Below are 21,754 nucleotides of genomic sequence, written 5' to 3' on the forward strand. Positions count from 1 at the left end.
CACCAGACCCTGAATGGGTCTCGGTAAAGGCCTGCGACTCAAAAGTAGCGGGTAACAGGGGCTGCGAAAGCGCCTCACTGAGTAATGGCGACTGGCTCAGGAGAAGCTTCGTTGTCGGTTTTGGACCTCGACGGCCTGTCTCCGTCTTTTTCTTTGCATTTTTTCTGAACTCCGGTGGTCTGATTGTTAACCAATGACATTTCAGGGCAAATAACTCTGGATCCAAAATATTTTGAAGCAAAAATATGCCAATGCTTAATAGTGCATTGGTTAAACCTAGCACAAAACAGACAGCAAGGCATGTTATGAGATCTGGGCCTAGGCCAGGAATGCAGTACAAATGAAAATCCTTATGAGGTATTTGCTTCCCACAAGTAATGCAATTATTAACTTTTACTGACATCGGTAAGGAGCAAGAAAAAGTTTCCCCAATGGGGTACTTAGAATCGAATGTGAAAAATTCAGGAGTCGGCCGACCGGCACTTGCGAACTGCTTCTGCTTCGGACACCGCACGGCAAGAAAGACTGAATAAAATGGTGTCAGCTGCATGTTTTATACCCCTGACGACCTGACATCATGGAAGAGGAGACAGCAACTGACACAGGACCCAAGACTTTGTTATTCAGGCCAACTGAGGGCAACCTGCCAGCAGATTACCCAAATGTAATGACTGCAACAGTGAAACACGAAGAACATCCTTGTCCCCTTTGTTCTGCTGGGACAGGTTGAATGGCCCTGATACTGAGAAGAGAGAGAACCTGCTGTTGGGCCTCCACCCATTGATTTGGGGGTAGGTCTGGCCAACCATTTGGGGTTGGTAGGGTGTGGAAGTGGAATCTGTATCCTTGGGAAACTATGTTTAAAACCCATTTGTCCTGGGTAATGACTTCCCAGTTTTTTGCATGCAGGGCGAGCTTTCCTCCTAAAGGAGCAGGTAGTTGAGCAGGGCTTGGAAGAGTTAAGGCTAAGTCATTGTGCCATTTTTCTGTAGGGGGGTGGCTTACTACCCCCTGCTTTGGAAGTGGGAGTCCCCCACTGCTTAGATCTGTGTGTAGCCTGAGACTGTAGCCTAGGTGGCCTGCTGTTCCTGGGTTTGGACTGGGAAGGCCTGGAAGGGACTGGAAAGGACCAGTTCTTTGAAGGCCAATGCCTACAGAATCTGGGAGGCTGTACTTGTAGGAAATCTTTCACAGTTTGTATAGATTTAACTTTTTCCTCCATCCTTTTGAGAACTTCTTCTGGTTTGTTGCCAAAAAGGCGGTCTTGGTTTACGAAAGCATCCAGTAATTTAGCTTTAACATGATCTGGCAAGTTTTGTTCCTTAAGCCAAGCATGCCTTCTAATTACAGTCCCAGTGACAGTAGCCCTGCAAGATGCTTCTAAAGCATCAAAACCACACTGCAAAGTATGTTTACCAACTTGTTATGCAGAATGCATTAAATCTTGCAATTCTTTATGTTCAGCACAGTTAGGAATCAATATTATTTTCTGTTTAAGTAGTCCCATAATATGCTGCTAAGACTTTAAACATATTAAACATATGAAACTGGCAATTTAAAGCCCTAATGGCCAAAGTAGCAGAAGTGTATACCTTCTTACACCATCTGTCTAAGGCTCTAGAATCTCTATCAGAAGGGGTAGGTTTGTTGGCAGCAGTAGCCTTAATAATGCCTTTTGGGTCCTGGGAATGGTCTGGATCCGCAGAAGGATTCTTGAAGAGGAACTTGTGAGAGTGAGGTACTCTGTAGTACCTGTCAGGTTTCAGGGAGCTGGAGGCAAAGTGTCTGGGGTAAGGCTAGATTCCAAGAAAGCATTATCGACAATGTCCAGAACAGGAGGGATAGCTAAAGGCCTGTGTTGAGGCAGGAGTAAGAATTCCCCAAGTCTCTTTTTGGACTCAGAGTAATCTTGGCTTTCCCAGCAGAAATGCTCCCTAAGAGGATGCAAGGTTTCACTGAAAGAAAAATCTTCTGGAGGGGAAGCACAGAGAATGGAATCCTCTGCATCAGAATCCTCATAAGTAGATAAGGGCAAATCCTGGTAATCAGAAGGAGCAGAAATATCAGATTCCTGATCAGAAGAATCAGAAAGAAAATCAGTCCTTGGTCTCTTGGAGGGGAAAGGCTGGCTTCCCCTAATTAAGGTAATAAAGTCTTCGGTCATTCTAAGCATTTGTTTTTGAGGCATATGGGCCTGAACCTGTTGTTTGGTCTTCAGTTTTCTAGGTGCAGTGCGAGTTTTTGGCCTGGGGAATTTGGAACTTCTGGATGGAAACGATGGCGTCGGTTTAATATGAATGTCTGTAGGCCTGAATACACCCTCAGAAGCCGGTGCCTGCATAGCAGCTCCAGACCCATCCAAGGTAGAGACATCTGCAGGTTCCATAGGCAAAGAAGCATCTCGCGGCATACTAGACTCCGAATGGGTCTCAGTAGAGGACTGCGAATCTGAAGTAGCATGTATCAGGGGCTGCGAAAGCGCCTCACTGAGTAATGACGGACTGGTGACTAGCTTAATGGAAGCGTCGTCGGCAGTTTTGGACCTATGCGGTCTGTCTCTGTCATTATCCTTACAATTTTTTGGAAGATCGTTAGTCGGATGGCTTAACGAAGCCATTTCGGAGTACGTAGATAGAGTACGAAAGTAATTGGCTGCAAAAATGGCCCGACGACAAATAGTTCGGGCGTTGAACAAGGCACAAAACCGACAGAGAGAGACTTCGTGGTCTGGGCCTAAACAGGGTAAGCAGTAAGAATGAAAATCTCTATGAGGTATTTGCTTTCCACAGGTAAGACAATTGCTAACTTTTACTGACATTGGTTGGAGCAAGAAAAAGGATCCCCAACGGGGTACTTATCTTTTCTGAAGACTTCGGGTCTGAAACTCAAAAACGAAAATTTCAGGAGATGGCCAAATGGCACTTGCAAACTACTTCGGGCACCGCACGGCAAGAAAGACTGATGTAATGGCGTTGGCTACATGTTTTATACCCCTGACATCAGGGAAGACGCAACTGCATCCGACGGAGAAATCCGAAGACTCAGGTATTCAGGCCGGCTTTGGGTTATCTGCAGGCATATAACCCAAATGTGATAACTACAACAGTGAAGCACGAAGAACATCTGACCTCTCCACTGCAAGGTGAAATAACCCTGGAACTGATTTTTTTTTTTTTTGGCTTTCTGCAGGACGTCTACCTGCATTTAATCTACCTATCTGCTGTACAGGGTAGGAGCAAGGCAATCTCAGACTAGATGAGAGTCATACAGCCCATTTGTTCTTTTTCAAGAAGCCCTATTGCCCCATGCATTTCCCAGTGGCAAAATATACGGAAAGTACAGTTGTGTACTCTTACCATAAATGTAGATGTTTGAGTGTATTCACTGTTGCAGTCATCACATTTGGGTTATCTGCTTGCAGGTAGCCCACAGTCGGCTTGATTATCAAAGTCTTGGGTCCTACGTCGGTTGCTACCTCATCTTCCATGACGTCAGGTAGTCAGGGGTATAAAACACCAACCAAAAAAAGGATTAAATGTAAAACAACAGGCGAAGAATACACTCGAATTATTATACCTCTAGCGCTGCGCTAGAGGTATAATAAATCGAGTGTATTCTTCATCTGTTATTTTAAGTCAGGGGTATAAAGCATGCAGCCGACACCATTACATCAGTTTCTCTTGCCCCAGATGTCAGGTGCCCCCATAATGGGAAGTAATTATATACAAGATTACACGTCCAACAAAAAGCAAATACACCAGAAAGCTTTAAGCATAGTAAACAAGAACAGAGGTATAATTAATAGAAGTCAGGGGGCTGGAGGGAGGGTAACCAGGACTGCAACAGCGAATACAATTTAACATCTACATTTATGATAAGTGTACACAACTGTACTATGTTCTTCGTGTTTCACTGTTGCAGTCATCATATTTGGGTAGATTCCAAAGCTAAGGATGGGAGGATGCAATCAGATAGCATTAGGACCAGCTATAAGGCTCTGCAAGACTGCAGTGGCAAAGCCAGCTCTGGATTTAGAAAAAATTGGCAAGTGGTAATACTTGGTGAAGGTATGTACTGAACTCCAGGTAGCAGCTTTTAGGATGTCCCTGGTAGGGACACCTCTGAGAAAGGCTGTAGAGGTGGATGCAGCCCTGGTGGAATGAGGTCTTATCCCCTGTGGGGTAGGTTTTCCATGGTGCTTATAGTAGAAATGAATGCAATGGCCTATCCACTTAGAAATGGTTTGCTTTGGAACTGCTTTCCCCTTTGCCCCTGCGGCAAATGCAACCAGCAGCTGTTCAGATTTCTTGAGATGCTTAGTCCTGTCCAAGTAAAATCTAAGTTATCTGTGCACTTCCAAGGACTGCAGTATTTGTTCCCCTTTGTTCTGTGGATTAGAAAAGAAGGTTGGCAAATGAATGGACTGATTAAGGGCCACACTGGATACCACCTTGGGAATAAAGGAAGGATTGGTCCTGAGGGACACCATGTCCGCATGAAATATGATGAAAGGCTCCACTGCCATGAGGGCCTGTAATTCAGACACCCTTCTTGATGAAGTGATGGCTAGAAGGAAGGCTGTTTTCCAAGAAAGGAATTTCAACTATGCATGTGCAGCTGGCTCAAACGGAGACAGAGTGAGCTTTTCCAATACAACGTTAAGGTCCAAGGCTGGAGTAAGGGCTCTCCTGGGTGGTCTTAGGTTGTTGGCCCCTCTGAGGAATTGCTTCAGCAGTGGATGAGAGAGGAGGGGTGGCTCAGTATTACAATGTGTTGAAATGGCCGAGGCATGGATTTTGATGGAAAAAAGGAAAGGCCCTTGTGAAGCATCTCAGTTAAGTATTGAAGAATATGAGGTAAATTGGGCACTGTTGTGCCCATCCCCTGAGTTTGGTTCCAGGAATAAAATCCCTTCCATTTTTCAGAATAGGATTTTCTAGTACTAGGCCTTTTTGCCTCCATAATGACATCCATCACTTGCTTACTGAGGGATGGTAACGGACAGATCATGTAATTAGCCAGGCTGCAAGGTTTAGGGTTTGAAGCTGTGGGTGCAGAATCTGGCCCTCTTGCTGGGACAGCAGGGCAGGGGTCTGAGGCAGGTATCATGGTTCTAGCAGTGACACACTGCACAAGAGGGGGTACCAGTGTTGGCATGGCCAGTCTGGTGCAATCAGTATTGGCTTTGGTTTGTCCTGTTTGATCTTTAGTAGCACTTTGGAGAGGAGAGGCAGAGTGGGAAAGGCATAAACTGAAAGGTTTTTCCAGGTGAAGGACAGGGCATCCACTTTCCAAGCTTATCTGTGGAAGTCCTTGTGCAGAATTTATCCAATTGGTAGTTCTGAGGGGAGGCAAACAGGTCTATCTCTGGGCTCTCCCATTTGATTCGCAACATGTTGAATATCTTTGGTTCCAGTTTCCACTCATGTGGGTCCATGAGATTTCTGCTTAGGTCATCTGCTAGTGTATTTAGCTTGCCTGGCAGGAATTGAGCTTGTAGTTGCACTTGGTAACTCAAGGCTGTGTTCCACAGAGCCATGGCTAGTCTGCAGAAAGGGTAAGAGTGGGTTCCCCCCTGCTTGTTTATGTACAACATAACTGTGGTGTTGTCCGTCTTTATCAATAATTGTCCTGGAAGAATGTGGTCCTTGAAGGCTGTCAGAGAATTCTGTACAGCTAACATTTCTTTTTGATTGATATGCATGTGCATTTAAATCGGGTTCCATTTGCTCTGAATGCACTGCCCTGCCAAGTGAGCCCCCCATGCATAGTCTGATGTGTCTGTTGTTAGGGTTTGGGTGGCAGGAGGTAGAGTGAATAGCAGTCCCTTGTTTTGGTGGTAGGCCTCTGCCCACCAAAGGAACTCTATCTTTAGACAAGATATGATAGGAATCACTGATTCTAGGTCCTGAGAATGTTAACACCATAGACTTTTTAGATACCATTGTAGTTTCCTCACATGCAGTCTTGCATATGGAATTAGTATAATGCAAGAGGCCATGAACCCCACAACTTGCAGTATTTTCCTTGCAGATGGCTAGGTCTTTGTGGCCAGTAGAATGAAGTAGGCTGTCAAATGAACTTGTTTCTCTGGTGTGAGGTAGGCCATCTGGGAAGTTGTATTCAAGCTTGCTCCCAGGAATACAATTTGTTGGCAGGGTACTAGATGGAATTTCTTTTCTTTTATGGTATAGCCCAGAGAAGTTAGTAATTTCTTTACAAATGCCAGATGATTTAATAGTATGTCCTGGCTTTCTGCCTGAATTAGACAATCGTCCAGGTATGGGTATATCTGAATATTTCTTTGTCTGCAAAATGCAATGACTGGAGCTAGGCACTTTGTGAATACCTGGGTGCAGTAGATAAGCCAAAGGGCAGTGCAGAGAACTGAAAGTGCATGTAACCTACTCTGAAGCGTAGGTATCTTCTGCAAAATTCCCTTTTTGGGACGTGCAGGTAGGCTTCCTTTAAATCCAGTGTTGCCAAGCAGTCATTTTTGTGTAGCATGGGAAACAGCTTATGTAGAGTTAGCATTTTGAATTTTGGGAATTCCAAAAAAGTGTTTAAGACAGACAAGTCCAGAATAGGATGCCAGGAATTGCATTTTCTGGGTACCAGAAAAAGTCTTGAACTGAAACCTTGCCCACATTCTTCTTCTGGGAAAGGTTGAATAGCCCTGATGCTTAGAAGAGAGAGAAAGTACAGTTGTGTCACTTACCATAAATGTAGATGTTCGAGTGTATTCATTGTTGCAGTCATTACATTTGGGTTATCTGCTTGCAGGTAGCCCTCAGTCAGCCTGATTAACAAAGTCTTGGGTCCTGCATCGGTTGCTGTCTCTTCGTCCGTGACGTCAGGTCGTCAGGGGTATAAAACATGCAGCTGACGTCATTACATCAGTTTTTCTTGCCCCAGATGTCAGGTGCCCCCCTAATGGGAAGCAATAAAATCTATAAATAAACAAGGTTATATCTCAAACAAAAAAGCGAATACACCAAAAAGCTTTTAAGCATTGAAAACGAGAGAAGAGAAATAGCCAAATGAAGTCAGGGGGCTGGAGGGAGGGAAACCAGGACTGGAACAGTGAGTACATTTGAACATCTATATTTATGGTAAGTGTACACAACTGTACTATGTTCTTCGTGTTTCACTGTTGCAGTCATTACACTTGGGTAGAATTCCCAAAGCTAAGGATTGGAGGAGGAATTTAGATAGCATTAGGACCAGCTATAAGTCCCTGCAAAACTTCACTGGCAAAGCCAGCTCTGGATTTAGAGAAAATTGGCAAATGGTAATGCTTGGTGAAAGTATGTACAGAACTCCAGGTAGCAGCTTCTAGGATGTCCCTGGTAGGTACACCTCTGAGAAAGGCTGTAGAGGTAGATGCAGCCCTGGTTGAGTGGGATCTGATCCCCTGTGGGATAGGTTTTCCATGGTACTTATAGCAGAAGTGAATGCAATGGCCTATCCATTTGGAGATAGTTCGCTTTGAAATCGCCTTCCCCTCTGTCCCTGCAGTAAATGCCACCAGCATTTGTTCACATTTCCTTTGAGGTTTAGACCTGTCCAAGTAGAATCTAAGTTGTCTGTGCACATCTAAGGAGTGCAGTATCAGTTTCCCTTCCTTCTGTGGATTAGGAAAGAGGGTAGGCAAATGAATGGACTAATTAAAGGCCACACTGGATACCACCTTTGGCATGAAAGAGGGATTGGTCCTGAGGGACACCCTGTCCACATGAAAGATGATGAAAGGCTCCACTGCCATAAGGGCCTGTAATTCAGATACCCTTCTTGCTGAAGTGATGGCTAAAAGGGAAGCTGTTTTCCAAGAAAGGAATTTTAAATCTGCAGTAGCAGCTGGCTCGAAAGGAGGAAGGGTGAGTTTCTCCAATACATACTTAAGGTCCCAGGCTGGAGTTGGAGCTCTCCTGGGTGGTCTTACATTTTCTGGCCCCTCTGAGGAACTGCTTGAGCAGTGGAAGAGAGAAGAGGGGAGGTTCTGTGTTATAATGAGCTGAAATGGCTGAGGCATGAATTTTTAATGAGGAAAAAGACAGGCCCTTGTGAAGCATCAGAGTTAAGTATTGTAAAATCTGAGGTAAATTGGGCACTGCTGTGCTCATCCCTTGAGATTGGTTCCAGGCACAACATCTTTTCCATTTTTCAGCATAGGATTTTCTAGCACTAGGCCTCCTTGCCTCTAAAATGACATCCATCACTGGTTTATTGAGAGATGATAAAGGAGAGCTTAGGTAATTAGCCAGACTGCTAGGTTCAGTGTTTGAAGCGGAGGGTGCAGAATCTGGTTCTCCTGCTGAGACAGCAGGGTAGGAGTCTGAGGCAGGTGCCATGGGGCCAACAGTGACACACTGCGCAGGAGGGGGTACCAGTGTTGGCATGTCCGGGCTAGTGCAATCAAAATCATCCTTGGTTTGTCTTGTTTGATCTTTAGTAGTATTTTGGAGAGCAGAGGCAGAGGAGGAGAGGCATAAACTGATAGGTTTTTCCAGATGAAGGACAGAGCATCCACTTTCCAAGCTTATCTGTGGGGAATCCTTGCACAAAATGTTTCCAATTAATAGTTCTGGGGGAGGCAAACAGTCTTTATCTTCAACATGTTGAAAATCCTTGGTTCCAGTTTCCACTCGTGTGGGTCCATGAGGGTTCTGCCAGTGTATTTAGTTTTTCTGGCAGGAATTGGTAGCTCAAGGCTGTGTTCCACAATGCCATGGCTAGTCTGCAGAGGTGCTTGTTTATGTACCACATAACAGCGGTGTTGTCCGTCTTTATCATTAATTGTCCTGGAAGAATATGGTCCTTGAAGGCTCTGAGCATTCTGTACAGCTAACATTTCTTTATGACTGATGTGAAGATGCATTTGAAATGGGTTTCATTTTCCCTGAATGCACTTCCATGCACAATCTGATGCGTCTGTTGTTACGGTTTGGGCAGCAGGGGGTAGTGTGAATGGTAGTCCCTTGTTTTGGTGGCAGGCCTCTGCCCACCAAAGGAACTCTAGGCGTAGACAAGGAATGATAGGAATCATTGCTTCTAGATCATGAGAACGTTGACACAATAGGCTTTTTGGATACCATTGTAGTTTTCTCATATGCAGCCTTGCATATGGAATTAGAAGAATGCAGGAGGCCATGAACCCCAAGGATTGTAGTATTTGCCTTGAAGATAGCAGGGTTTTTGTGACCACTTGTTTGAAGTAGGCTGTCAAATGAATTTGTTTCTCTGGCTTGAGGAAAGCCATCTGGGAAGTTGTATTCAAGCTTGCGCCCAGGAATATAATTTGTTGACAGGGTACCAGGTGTGATTTATTTTCATTTATGGTGTACCCCAGACAAGTTAGCACCCTCTGTACAAAAGCCAGATGATTCAAAAGTATGTGCTGGTTTTCTGCCTGAATTAGACAATCGTCCAGGTATTGGTATATTTGAATATTTCTTTGTCTGCAAAATGCAATGACTGGAGCTAGGCACTTTGTGAATTCCCTGGGCGCAGTAGATAAGCCAAAGGGCAGTGCAGAGAACTGATAGTGCGTGTATCCTGCTTTGAATCGTAGGTATCTTCTGCAAGATTCCCTGATTGGGATGTGCAGGTATGCTTCCTTTAAATTTAGTGCTGCCAACCAGACATCTTTGCTTAGCACAGGAAGCAACTGGTGAAGAGTCAGAATCTTGAATTTTGGAATCACCAAAAAGGTGTTTAGAGTAGGCAGGTCCAGGACAGGACGCCATGAATTGTCTTTTCTGGGTACCAGGAAAAATAGAGTAGAAACCTTGTCCCTTTTTCTCTTCTGGTATCAACTGAATAGCCCCTATGCTTAAGAGAGAGTACTTGCTTTTGGGCCTCTGCCCACTGCTTTGGAGGTAGATCCGTCCAACCTCTTGGAGTTGGTGACGTGTGGAAGTGAAATCTGTATCCTTGGGACACTATATTTAAAACCCATTTGTCCTGGGTAATGAGTCCCCAAGTTCTTTGCATGAAGTGTAATCTTTTCCCCCCAAAGGGGCAGTCAGTTGAGAAGTGCTTGGAAGTTTTAAAAAGACGTCAATGAGACAGTTTACCATAGGGGGGAGTTTTAGTACTCCCAAATTTGGAAGTGGACGCCCCCCACTGCTTAGTCCTGTGTGTCCCCTGGGACTGAAGCCTGTGTGCTCTGCTGGATCTGGGTTTGGACTGAGAAGGTCTGGAAGAGGCAGGAAAGGACCAATTCTTAGAAAGCCAATGCCTACTAAATCTTGGAGGTTGTACTTGTAAAAAGTCTTTAACAGTTTGCATAGATTTAGCTTTTTCCTCTATCTTTTTAAGAACTACTTCTGCCTTGTTGCCAAACAGGTGGCCTTGATTTAAGGGAGCATCCAGTAATTTTGATTTAACATGATCTGGCAAGGATTGCTCCTTATTCCAAGCATGGCTTCTAAGTACAGACCCAGTTACTGCAGCCCTGCAAGATGTCTCTAATGAATCAAAACCACATTGCAATGTATGTTTACCAACTTGTTCAGCAGAATGCATAAAATCCTGTAAATCCTTATTTTCAGCACAATCAGGAGTCAACATCATTTTCTGTTTAAGCAATCAAATAACAAGCAGCTGATACTAACATATGAAACTGGCAATTCAAGGCCCTAATGGCCAAAGTTGCAGAAGTGTATACCTTCTTACCCCATTTATCCAGCGCCCTGGAGTCTCTATCAGAGGGGGTAGGATTTTTGGCAGTAGTAGCTTTAATGCCCTTGGGTCCCTGTGAAATGGTTTCAGGATCCACAGTAGGATTTTTGAAAGGTAACTTGTGAGAGTCAGGAACCTTGTAATAGCTATCAGGTTTTCTGGAAGCAGGAGGTAAAGAGTCAGGGGCCATGCTAGATTCCGAAAAGGCATCATCAACAATGTCCAGTACAGGAGGTATAGCTAAAGGCCTATGCTGGGGCAGGAGTAAGAAATCCCTAAGCCTCTTTTTGGAGTCAGAGTAATCCTGGCTTTCCCAGTGGAAATGCTCCCTAAGAGTATGCAAGGTTTCACCAAAAGAGGAATCCTCTGGAAGGGAAGCAGAGGGAATGGATTCCTCTGCATCAGAATCCTCATAGGTAGATAAGGGCAAGTCCTGGTCAACAGAGAAAACAGAAAATTCAGACTCCTGATCAGATGAATCAGAAGGAAAATCAGTCCTAGGTCTCTTAGAGGGAGAAGGGTGGCTTCCCCTGATTAAAGTTAAAAAGGTCTTCAGTCATTCTTATCATTTGTTTGTTAGGCATAGGGGCCTGACCATGCAGTCTGTGCGTCGGTTTTCCAAGCGTGGATCGAGAGTTACGCCTTGAAGAAGATGGTGTCGGTTTAATATGTAAGTCAGTAGACCTGAACACACCCTCAGAAGCCGGTGCCTGCACAGCAGCTCCAAACCCATACAAGGTAGCACATCCGCAGGTTCCATAGTCGAAGAAGCATCTTGCGACATACCGGACTCCAAATGGGTCTCAGTAGAGGCCTGCAAATCTGAAGTAGTGGGTATCAGGGGCTGCAAAAGCACCTCACTGAGTACTGGCAAACTGGCAACTAGCTTAGGAGAAGCGTCATTGGCAGCTTTGGACTTATGCGGTCTGTCTCTATCTTTATCTTTGCGTTTTTTTGGAATGTCGATAGTCGGGTGGCTTACCGAAGCCATTTCGGGTTAATTGAACCGAGTACCGAAATATTTAGATGCGAAAATGAACAGAGGACGAATAGTTCGAGGTTTGAATAAGGCACAAAATCGACAGTGAGATACATCGTGGTCTGGGCCTAAGCAAGGAATACAGTACGAATGAAAATCTTTATGATGTTTATGAGGTATTTGCTTTCCACAAGAAATACAATTGTTAACTTTTACTAACATCGGTTTAGAGCAAGAAAGAGGATCCCAAACGGCGTACTGCTTAGTTGAAGACTTCAGATCTGAAACTTGAAAACAAAAATTTCTGGAGTCGGCCAACCGGCACTTGTTAACTGCTTCTGCTTTGGGCACCGCACGGCAAGAAAGACTGATGTAATGGCATTGGCTGCATGCTTTATACCCCTGACTACGAGACGTCATGGAAAATGAGACAGCAACCGATGCAGGACCCAAGACTTTGATAATCAGGCTGAGGGCTACCTGCAAGCAGATGACCCAAATGTGATGACTGCAACAGTGACACACGAAGAACATCAGGCTAGTTTGCTGAGCTCTGCTCATGTTGTCACCATGTGGAGCATGGTAAATCCCTTGGCTTGTGTGTGTGACTATGATAGTGCATGGTCCAATGGCCAGTGCTCCATGGCTATAGCATCTAGTGCTCTGGTTAGGTGTCACCAAGTAGTGAGCCAGAACTGCCTCCTTCTCCCCAGGAAGGGCAAGTCAGCAGCAGCTGCTTAGTCTTATCCTCCTTTTTCAAATGCCCAATCCGTTAATTGAACTCAAGTCATCTGGTTTGAAGTCAAGTATTTAATACTCTACACGACCGGCACTGGCTGCAACGTACAGTCTTAAGTCCAAAAAAAAGGGAGGGGGGGGGGGGCAAAACACACAAAACAGAATCAGGACTACATGCATATTTATTAAAGTTTCAAGCAAAGTTACCATTTTACTCAACATGGATGAATTTTCATAGATTATATTTCACTACTTTAGTCTTTTTTTTTTCAATAACAAACACCATTACACATTCACATATCAAAAAGATCCTACAGTCCACAACTAAAAGAGGAAACACAGTAAAGGACATGCAAAAAGCAGCAATTAAAATAAATATTTGGAAAATTACATTACAAGCTTAACTTCTTACTCTCAGTTTATCATGCATATATGTACCACACGCTGAAAGTCATCAAGAGCCATTTTTTGTCAATACACATACCATGAATATGCAAAAAGCAGCAATTAAAATAAATATTTGGAAAATTACATTACAAGCTTAACTTCTTACTCTCAGTTTATCATGCATATATGTACCATACGCTAAAAGTCATCAAGAGCCAATTTTTGTCATTACACATACCATGAATATACTTGACTACGTTGACACTAAGTCCATGGCGTGATAATGTCATTAGGACTTCTCCCGCACTCTTCCTCCAGGGGAGATTGTGGGGAGGACACCAAGAAGTTATTGCACTGAACAGGAGTTGCAGGTCATCCTTTTGCGCAAGCTCTTCTGCAGGTGACACATAACTACACAACTTCACTAGAATCTAAAAAAAATAAAACAAAAAATAAATGTCAAAAAGGAGAAGTGCTGCCATGCTTATCTTCTGATATTATCTGAAACATGCATGAAAAACCAAAGGCAACTGAAGTCATACTGGCATATCTGCTTCTGGAAAGTAATAAAATCAACAGCAGGGAGAAAAACATTTTCATGAAATCATTAAAAGTTACTTAACTGTTAATTACATCAGCCATCTCAGGCAAAACAAGAAAATCATGAAAAAAAAAATTATACAGGAGAACAATCTAACATAGTTACCACATATTACTAACAAATGCATTCCAACCAAGCATACAGCACTAAAACAATTCAAGAAAAAAGCCAAGTTCGATGATGCATGGCTTACACTTCCAATTGCAATGATGGCATTCTGTGTTTGAGAATGCAGAAATAGTTTGTCCTAGGGGCAAGTTTTCCCTCTCTGACTAATAAAGCTCAGAATTATACCACCTTCAAGCACAAGAATAGCAGGCACATCAAACCAACAGTGAACGACACTTCCATTTGTCTTTAATGTCATGTTAGATCACAGCAGTACAATCTTACCTCCTGCCCAGATAAAACCATTCCAACCTACAGCTGACTCCAAATCTTCAGTAACTCAGTAGAAAGACAGCCTCATCAAATTACACCAGGCAAATTCTCTGATAAATGTTCAGAGAGAAACATTATGCTAAGAAATTCTCCAGCTGATGAAAAAGGTATATCAGTTACATGGACAATAAGCTTTTCCCCAGGGAAACAGATTAATGCATTTCTGAGATGGGTACTTCCTGTGGTTCAACAGTCTAAAAAGAACCAAAAAGGGCAGGCAACTTTAAAAAAAAATGTGTGTTAGGGGGTGACACTGTCTGGAAGAAAAAACAAATATTATAAGAATGCCAAATACAATGCAAATAAGTGAACAAAAATTAAAACAATTCGCTGTATGCAAATAAAATTTGGTAACACTCATAACAGCACTACATGATGGGTAAGGAAAAATGTGTACATGATATCCATGCACCAGAAAATATATAAAATACAAATTTAATGAAAACATCTTATGAAATCATAAAATAAATGGGATTACAACAGCACAGACATATTTTATAATACTTATCACACTAATACACATAACAATAGATCTTTGAGAATAGATCAGTGCAACAAAAAAAATATAAATAAGGGTTTTCCTACCATATTTGTATCTAGGACAATTTCTCCAAATAGTGGCATCTTCTAAGTGAAAAATTTCCAGAGGTGCTGCAGTTCCTTAGTTACTGAAACATATAGCATTAAACTCCTTTATACACTCCATGACTTTCCAAATTCTTTTCCATTCTTTACGTCAAATTTCCACAAAAAGATGTGTGCCTGTGGTAGGTGAGCTCAGACTCTGAAAAGTATGCCCAAATGTATACTCAAATGCAAGTCTGTAGGTATGTACATAAAAAAAAATAACAAGCTACACTAAAAATGTTTCCTTAAGTGAAATAAGGACAATAACAAACAGTACACATAAATTGATAAAAAAATGGCATGTTAGACAAAAAGGAAAAATTTCTTTTAACTATATCACTTTGGAAAGACTGGTTTAAAATAAAACAGCAAATAATCTGATACAGAAAGAAAAAAAAACATGTATAAACAAAACAAGGACTGGTTATACTTTATACTTAATTTGCACAAACAATAAATAAGTCTGTAATACATACAAATAAATTAAAATTTTATTATTCAGTAAAGCAGATGTTAAGACTACTTTGTTATGGTAACAGAAACTAGACACCACTCATTAACTCACATATCAAATCATGACTGTGAAAGATCCCACCATAGAACAATGTAGCAGAGAGTGAGGTTCAACATACACACTACCTTTCCGGCATTCGGGTAGTATGCCCTGCTACCCTTCCTCTGGCAGTCAACCAAAGCTGAAAGCCCCTCCCACTGCCTGCCTGGGTGTGATGGAACAATCACCTGGCAGTACATGGACTGCCTTACAGAACTACAGGCAGGACCCTTTTAGTTTTCTAGTGTCGAGGTAAGAGAAGGATGTCTTGGAAGATTGCATCTTAGACTGGATCTCTTCAGCTGTTGAACTCAGATAAGTAACCCTTTTGGTTTTTATTTCCTGCCTCAGCTTTTTTCTATCTGTGCTTGAATAGTGTATTGTGCTGCTTTTTTTTATTTGGGAAATATGTGGAATTTTACTTTACCTGCAATGTAATATTTAATATGGTTTGTTTAAAGCTAATTCTTGATTTTGTGGATTTTTGACACTTGTATTGTGTTTTATGGTCACTGGTGAATGTTTAACGGAGTTTCTGTACTAAGGCCATTTTAGTACAGCTCATCTCACTGCCTTGTATTTCAAGAGCAATGAGTTAATTGAGTCTGTTACTTCCATTGATCAAAAGCAGCACTTGAAGGGTCTGACAGGGAAATCTGCATATTTTTTCTTTGGGGCTATGATTACTTGAGGTGATACAGTAGGTTTATAGCATTTTAACTGATTTTGGTTCCATTTTGCATGACAGACATTTCTGACAGGAATTTTTCATAAGTTTATACTTTATTGTTTAATGCTGTGTTATGCCTTTTTAAAATCTTTTGAAGCTGAAAAGTACAGTTGTGTACATCTACCATAAATGTAGATGTTCAAATGTATTCACTGTTGCAGTCATCACCTGAGGTTTATCCCTGGTGTGGAAGACCTCGGCAGGCCCAAATACCAGAATCAATGTTTTGTGCGCCGGCTGCTGTTGCCTGTAGTCTGACGTCAGGTCGTTAGTACTACAAAGCAAGGCAGCTGATATCATTACATCAGTTTTTCTTGCCCCAAACCGTCAGAAGCACAAGGGAAAAGCGAGAAGTGGTCCTGGTGGCTAAGAGCCACCTGGGAAGCATGTGTCCCCCTAGGGGAAGATGTGAAAAGAGGGATGGAGGGAGGGAAACCAAGACTACAACAGTGAATACACTCGAACATCTACATTTATGGTAAGTGTACACAACTGTACTATGTTATTTGTGTTTCAATGTTGCAGTCATCACCTGTGGGAGGATTCCCAAAGCTGAGGTTAAGGGTGGAAGGAAAGATAGAGTCCAAGGCATGGGTCAGGAGGCCCTGCAAAATTGTAGAGGTACACCCTGCCCAAGACTTCGAAAAGAGAGGTAGGTGGTAATGTTTTGTAAAGGTATGGTCAGACGTCCAGGTGGTCACTTCCAATATTTCCCTGGTAGAAACTCCTCTGAGGAAGGCAGTGGAAGTGGAGGTTGCCCTAGTGGAGTGGGTACAGATTGACCTAGGGATGGGTTTCCCATGTAGTCTGTAGCAAAAATGGATACAGTGTGAAATCCATTTGGAAATGGTTTGTTTGGTGATGGGCTTCCCCTCTGCCCCTGGGGCCAAGCTTACAAGAAGTTGGTCAGTTTTTCTGAATGTCTTAGTGCTGTTCAGATAGTATGTGAGTTGTCTGTGCATGTCTAGTGAGTGTAGAATTCTTTGCCCCTTGACTTGAGGGTTGGGAAAGAAGGTGGGAATGTGTATGGCCTGGTTACGGGTCACATCAAATATCACCTTGGGCATAAAGGAGGGATTAGTCTTCAGGGAGACTCTGTCGGCATGGAAAATTATGAAGGGCTCGACAGCCATGACAGCTTGAAGTTCTGAGACCCTTCTGGCTGAGGTGATAGCAAGCAGGAAGGCAGTTTTCCAGGAGAGGTGTTTCAATTCTGCAAGCGGCAGGTTCAAAATGAGGCAAGGTTAGTTTCTCTAACACATAATTCAGGTCCCAGGATGGAGTAGGAGGTCTTCTGGGAGGCCTGATATTAGAAGACCCTGTGAGGAATTCCTTAACAAAAGGATGAGAGAAGAGGGGTGGGTCTGAATCATGATGGGCAGAGATTTTGAGGAGAAGGACAGCCCACTATTGAGTAACTCTGCTAAGTAATCCAAGATGAGAGGGATGAAAGGTTGGGAGGTACTGACCCCTTTTTATTGTTTCCAATTGCAAAATCTTTTCCATTTTCCTGCATAAGATTTTCTTGTACTGGGCCTTCTGGACTCTGTGATGATGTCCAGGACCTGTTTAGTTAACAGTGACTTCTTGTTAGTTTTTAGTGTAAGAGCCATGCTGAAAGTTTGAGAGTCTGTAGGTCTGGGTGCAGTACCTTCCATCTCTCCTGGGTCAGGAGGTCTGAACTTGGGGGGTTGTAGGTCAGACTGCATATTAAGGGGTACCAAAGCTGTCTGGGCCAATCTGGAGCGATGAGGATGGCCTTTGGTCTCTCCTCTCTTATTCTGATCAGAAACTTGGGAAGAAGGGGCAGAGGAGGGTATGTGTACACAAAGAGGGAGCTCCAGGGGAAGGTCAAGGCATCCACCTTCCATGCTAAGATGTGAAACTCCCTGGTGCAAAACATGTGCAGTTGGTGGTTGAGGTGCGAGGCAAACAGGTCCACCTCTGGGGTCCCAAACTCCTGGGTGATTTGCAGAAAGATTTCTCTGTGGAGCTGCCATTTGTGGGGATCCAGTAAATTTCTGCTTAGGTGGTCTGTTAGTGTGTTGTTGATCCCTGGCAAGTACTGGGCAATTAGGTGTAGAACCATGGAGGTGGCTGTAAGTCAGAGACTCATGGCTAACCTGCACAGGGGGTAAGATTGGGTGCTCCCCTGCTTGTTGATATACCACATTACTGTGGTGTTCACTGTTTTTATAAGGAGGACCCCTGGCCTGAGATGGTGTTGGAAGGAAGTCAGAGCATTTTGCACTGCCATAATTTCTTTCTGGTTGGTGTGCAAGTGAAGTTGCTGGGCATTCCAAAGGCCCTAGGTACACCTGCCTGGTAGGTGAGCACCCCAAGCAATGGCTGAGGCATCTGTGGTGATTGTCTGGCCGGAAGGGCGGAGGATGAAGGGAAGACCCTTGTTCATGGCACAGGCCTCTGCCCACCAGAGAAATTCATCCCTTATGCAAGGGATCAGTGGGAGAGTGGTCTCTAGGGACTGAGAGTGCTGACACCAAAGGTTTTTTACATACCACTGAATCTTTCTCATGTGAAGCCTGGCGGGAAGGATGAGAAGGATGCAAGATGCCATGTATCCCAGAACTTGCAGGAACTTCCTCGCAGTGAGGTGACTTCTGGAAGCCAGCTGAGTGAAGTAGAGAGGCAGGAAACTCTGCTTTTCTGTGGACAGGAAGGCCATTAGGGTTGCTGTGTCTAGCACAGCTCCCAGGAAAACAATTTTCCTGGTGGGGTTTTATTTGATTTTTTTTCTCGTTGATGGTGAACCCTAGGGAAGTTAGGAGTTTTTTTGACAAAAAGAAGATCTTGGAGTAACTCTTCTTTGCTGTTCGCCTGAATGAGGCAATCGTCTAGGTAAAGGTAAATCTGTACATTTCTCTGTCTGCAGAAAGCTATAGCCAGGGCCAAGCATTCGATAAGCCAAAGGCAATAAAGAGAAAGTACAGTTGTGCACACTTACCATAAATGTAGATGTTTCGAGTGTATTCACTGTTACAGTCATCACATTTGGGTTATCTGCTTGCAGTAGCCCTCAGTCGGCCTGATTATCAAAGTCTTGGGTCCTGCATCGGTTGCCATCTCATCTTCCGTGACGTCAGGTAGTCAGGGGTATAAACTATGCAGTCGATGCCATTATATCAGTTTTTCTTGCCCCAGATTTAAATTTTTATATATATATATATATATATATATATATATATATATATATATATATATATATATATATATATATATATACATATATATATATATATATATATATATATACATATATATATATATATATATATATATATATATATATCTATATATATACATACATACATACATATATATATATATATATATATATATACATATATACATATATATATATATATATATATATATATATATATATATATATATATATATATATATATATATACATATATATATATATATATATATGTGTGTGTGTGTGTGTGTGTGTATATATATATATATATATATATATACACACTCAGACACACACACACAAAGTTACACCTCCAACAAAAAAAATCAAATACACCAAAAAGCTTTTAAGCATACCAAAGAAGAATAGAGGTATAGCCAAAGGTCAGGGGGCTGGAGGGAGGGTAACCAGGACTGCAACAGTGAATACACTCGAACATCTACATTTATGGTAAGTGTACTCATCTGTACTATGTTCTTTGTGTTTCACAGTTGCAGTCATCACATTTGGGTAGATTCCCAAAGCTAAGGATGGGAGGAGGAATTTAGATAGCATCAGGACCAGCTATAAGGCCCTGCAAGACAGCAGTGGCAAAGCCAGCTCTGGATTTAGAGAAAACTGGCAAATGGTAATGCTTGGTGAAAGTATGTACACAACTCCAGGAAGCGGCTTCTAGGCTGTCCCTGGTAGGGACACCTCTGAGAAAGGCTGTAGAGGTAGATTGCAGCCCTGGTTGAATGGGGTCTAATCCCCTCTGGGATAGGTTTTACATGGCGCTTACAGCAGAAATGAATGAAATGGACTATCCATTTAGAAATGGTTTGCTTTGAAACAGCCTTCCCCTCTGCCACTGCAGCAAATGCCACAGCAGCTGTTCAGATTTCCTTTGAGGTTTAGTCCTGTCCAAGTAAAATGTAAGTTGTCTGTGCACATCTAGGGAGTACAGTATCTGTTCCCCTTCATTCTGTGGATTAGAAAAGAAGGCTGGCAAATTAATGGACTGATTAAGAGCCACACTGGATACAACCTTGGGCATGAAGGAGGGACTGGTCCTGAGGGACACCCTGTCCGCATGAAAAATTATGAAAGGCTCCACTGCCATAAGGGCCTGTAATTCAGATACCCTTCTTGCTGAAGTGATTGCTAAAAGGAAGGCTGTTTTCCAAGAAAGGAATTTTAACTCTGCACTCGCAGCTGGCTCAAAAGGAGGAAGAGTGAGTTTTTCAATACAAAGTTAAGGACCCAAGCCAGAGTTGGGGATCTCCTGGGTGGTCTTAAGTTTTTGGCTCCTCTGAGGAACTGCTTGAGCACTGGATGAGAGAAGAGAGGTGGTTCTGTGTTGTAATGAGCTGAAATGGCTCAGGCGTGAATTTTGATGGAGGAAAAAGAAAGGCCCTGGTGAAGCACATCAGTTAAGTATTGAAGAATCTGAGGTAAATTGGGTACTGCTGTGGCCATCCCTTGAGTTTGGTTCCAGGCACAGAATCTTTTCCATTTTTCAGCATGAGATTTTCTAGTGCTAGGCCTCCTTGCCTCCAAAAATGACATCCAACACTTGTTTACTGAGGGATGGTAACGGAGAGATTAGATAATTAGCCAGGCTGTCAGGTTCAGAGTTTAAAGCTGAGGGTGCAGAATCTGGCTCTCCTGTTGTGACAGCAGGGTAGGGGTCTGAGGCAGGTACCATGGAGCCAGCAGTGACACACTGTGCAACAGGGGGCACCAGTGTTGGTGTGGCCAGTCTGATGCAATCAGTATCATCCTTGATTTGTCCTGTTTGATCTTGAGTAGCACTTTGGAGAGGAAAGGCATAAACTGATAGATTTTTCCAGCTGATGAACAGAGCATCCACTTTCCAAGCTTGTTTGTGGGGAGTCCTTGTGCAGAATTTCTCCAATTGGTAGTTCTAGGGGGAGGCAAACAGGTCTATAACTGGGCTCCAACATTTGTTTATCAACATGCTGAAAGACTTTGGTTCCAGTTTCCACTCATGTGGGTCTGTGAGATTTCTGCTTAGTTCGTCTGCCAGTGTATTTAGTTTTCCTGGAAGGAAATGAGCTTGTAGATGCACTTGGTAGCTCAAGGCTGTGCTCCAGAGAGCCATGGCTACTCTGCAGAGGGGGTAAGAATGGGAACCCCCCTGCTTGTTTATGTACCACATAACAGTGGTGTTGTCCGTCTTTACCATTAATTGTACTGGAAGAATGTGGTCCTTGAAGGCTGTCAGAGCATTCTGTACAGCTAACATTTCTTTTTGATTGATAAGTAGATGCATTTGACTTGGGTTCCATTTGCCCTGAATGCATTTCCCTTCCAGGTGAGCCCCCTCCCCCATGCATAGTCTGATGCGTCTGTTGTTAGGGTTTGTGCGGCAGGGGGTAGAGTGAATGGTAGTCCCTTGTTTTGGTAGCAAGCCTCTGCCCACCAAAGGAACTCTAACTGTAGGCAAGGTATGATAGGAATCATTGCTTCTTGATCCTGAGAATGTTGACACCATAAGCTTTTCAGATACCACTGTAGTTTCCTCATATGCAGTCTTGCATATGGAATTAGTAGAATGCAGGAGGCCATGAACCTCAAGGCTTGCAGTATTTGCCTTGCAGACAGCAGGGTTTTTGTGGTCATTAGTTTGAAGTAAGTTGTCAAATTAATTTGTTTCTCTGGTCTGAGGAAAGACATCTGAGAAATTGTGTTCAAGCTTGCTCCCAAAAATATAATTTGCTGACAGGGTACCAGATGTGATTTATTTTCATTTATGGTGTACCTAGACAAGTTAGCACCTTTTGTACAAA

The 21,754-nt window shown here is 43.0% G+C and overlaps 1 protein-coding gene across 1 annotated transcript in view; it reads right to left on the minus strand.

Annotated features, from left to right (window-relative positions):
* WDFY3 (WD repeat and FYVE domain containing 3) overlaps positions 1-21,754 on the minus strand; it is a 5,086,165-nt gene that overhangs the window by 3,985,409 nt on the left and 1,079,002 nt on the right. The window contains exon 6 of the mRNA XM_044059488.1: positions 13,026-13,218. Coding sequence (XP_043915423.1) covers positions 13,026-13,218 — 193 coding nt within the window. The remainder of the gene's footprint in view (positions 1-13,025; positions 13,219-21,754) is intronic.

The sequence above is a fragment of the Protopterus annectens genome, chromosome 17.part0 (genome assembly GCF_019279795.1).
Source record: "Protopterus annectens isolate FY-2018-M chromosome 17.part0, PAN1.0, whole genome shotgun sequence".
NCBI lineage: Eukaryota > Metazoa > Chordata > Ceratodontiformes > Protopteridae > Protopterus > Protopterus annectens.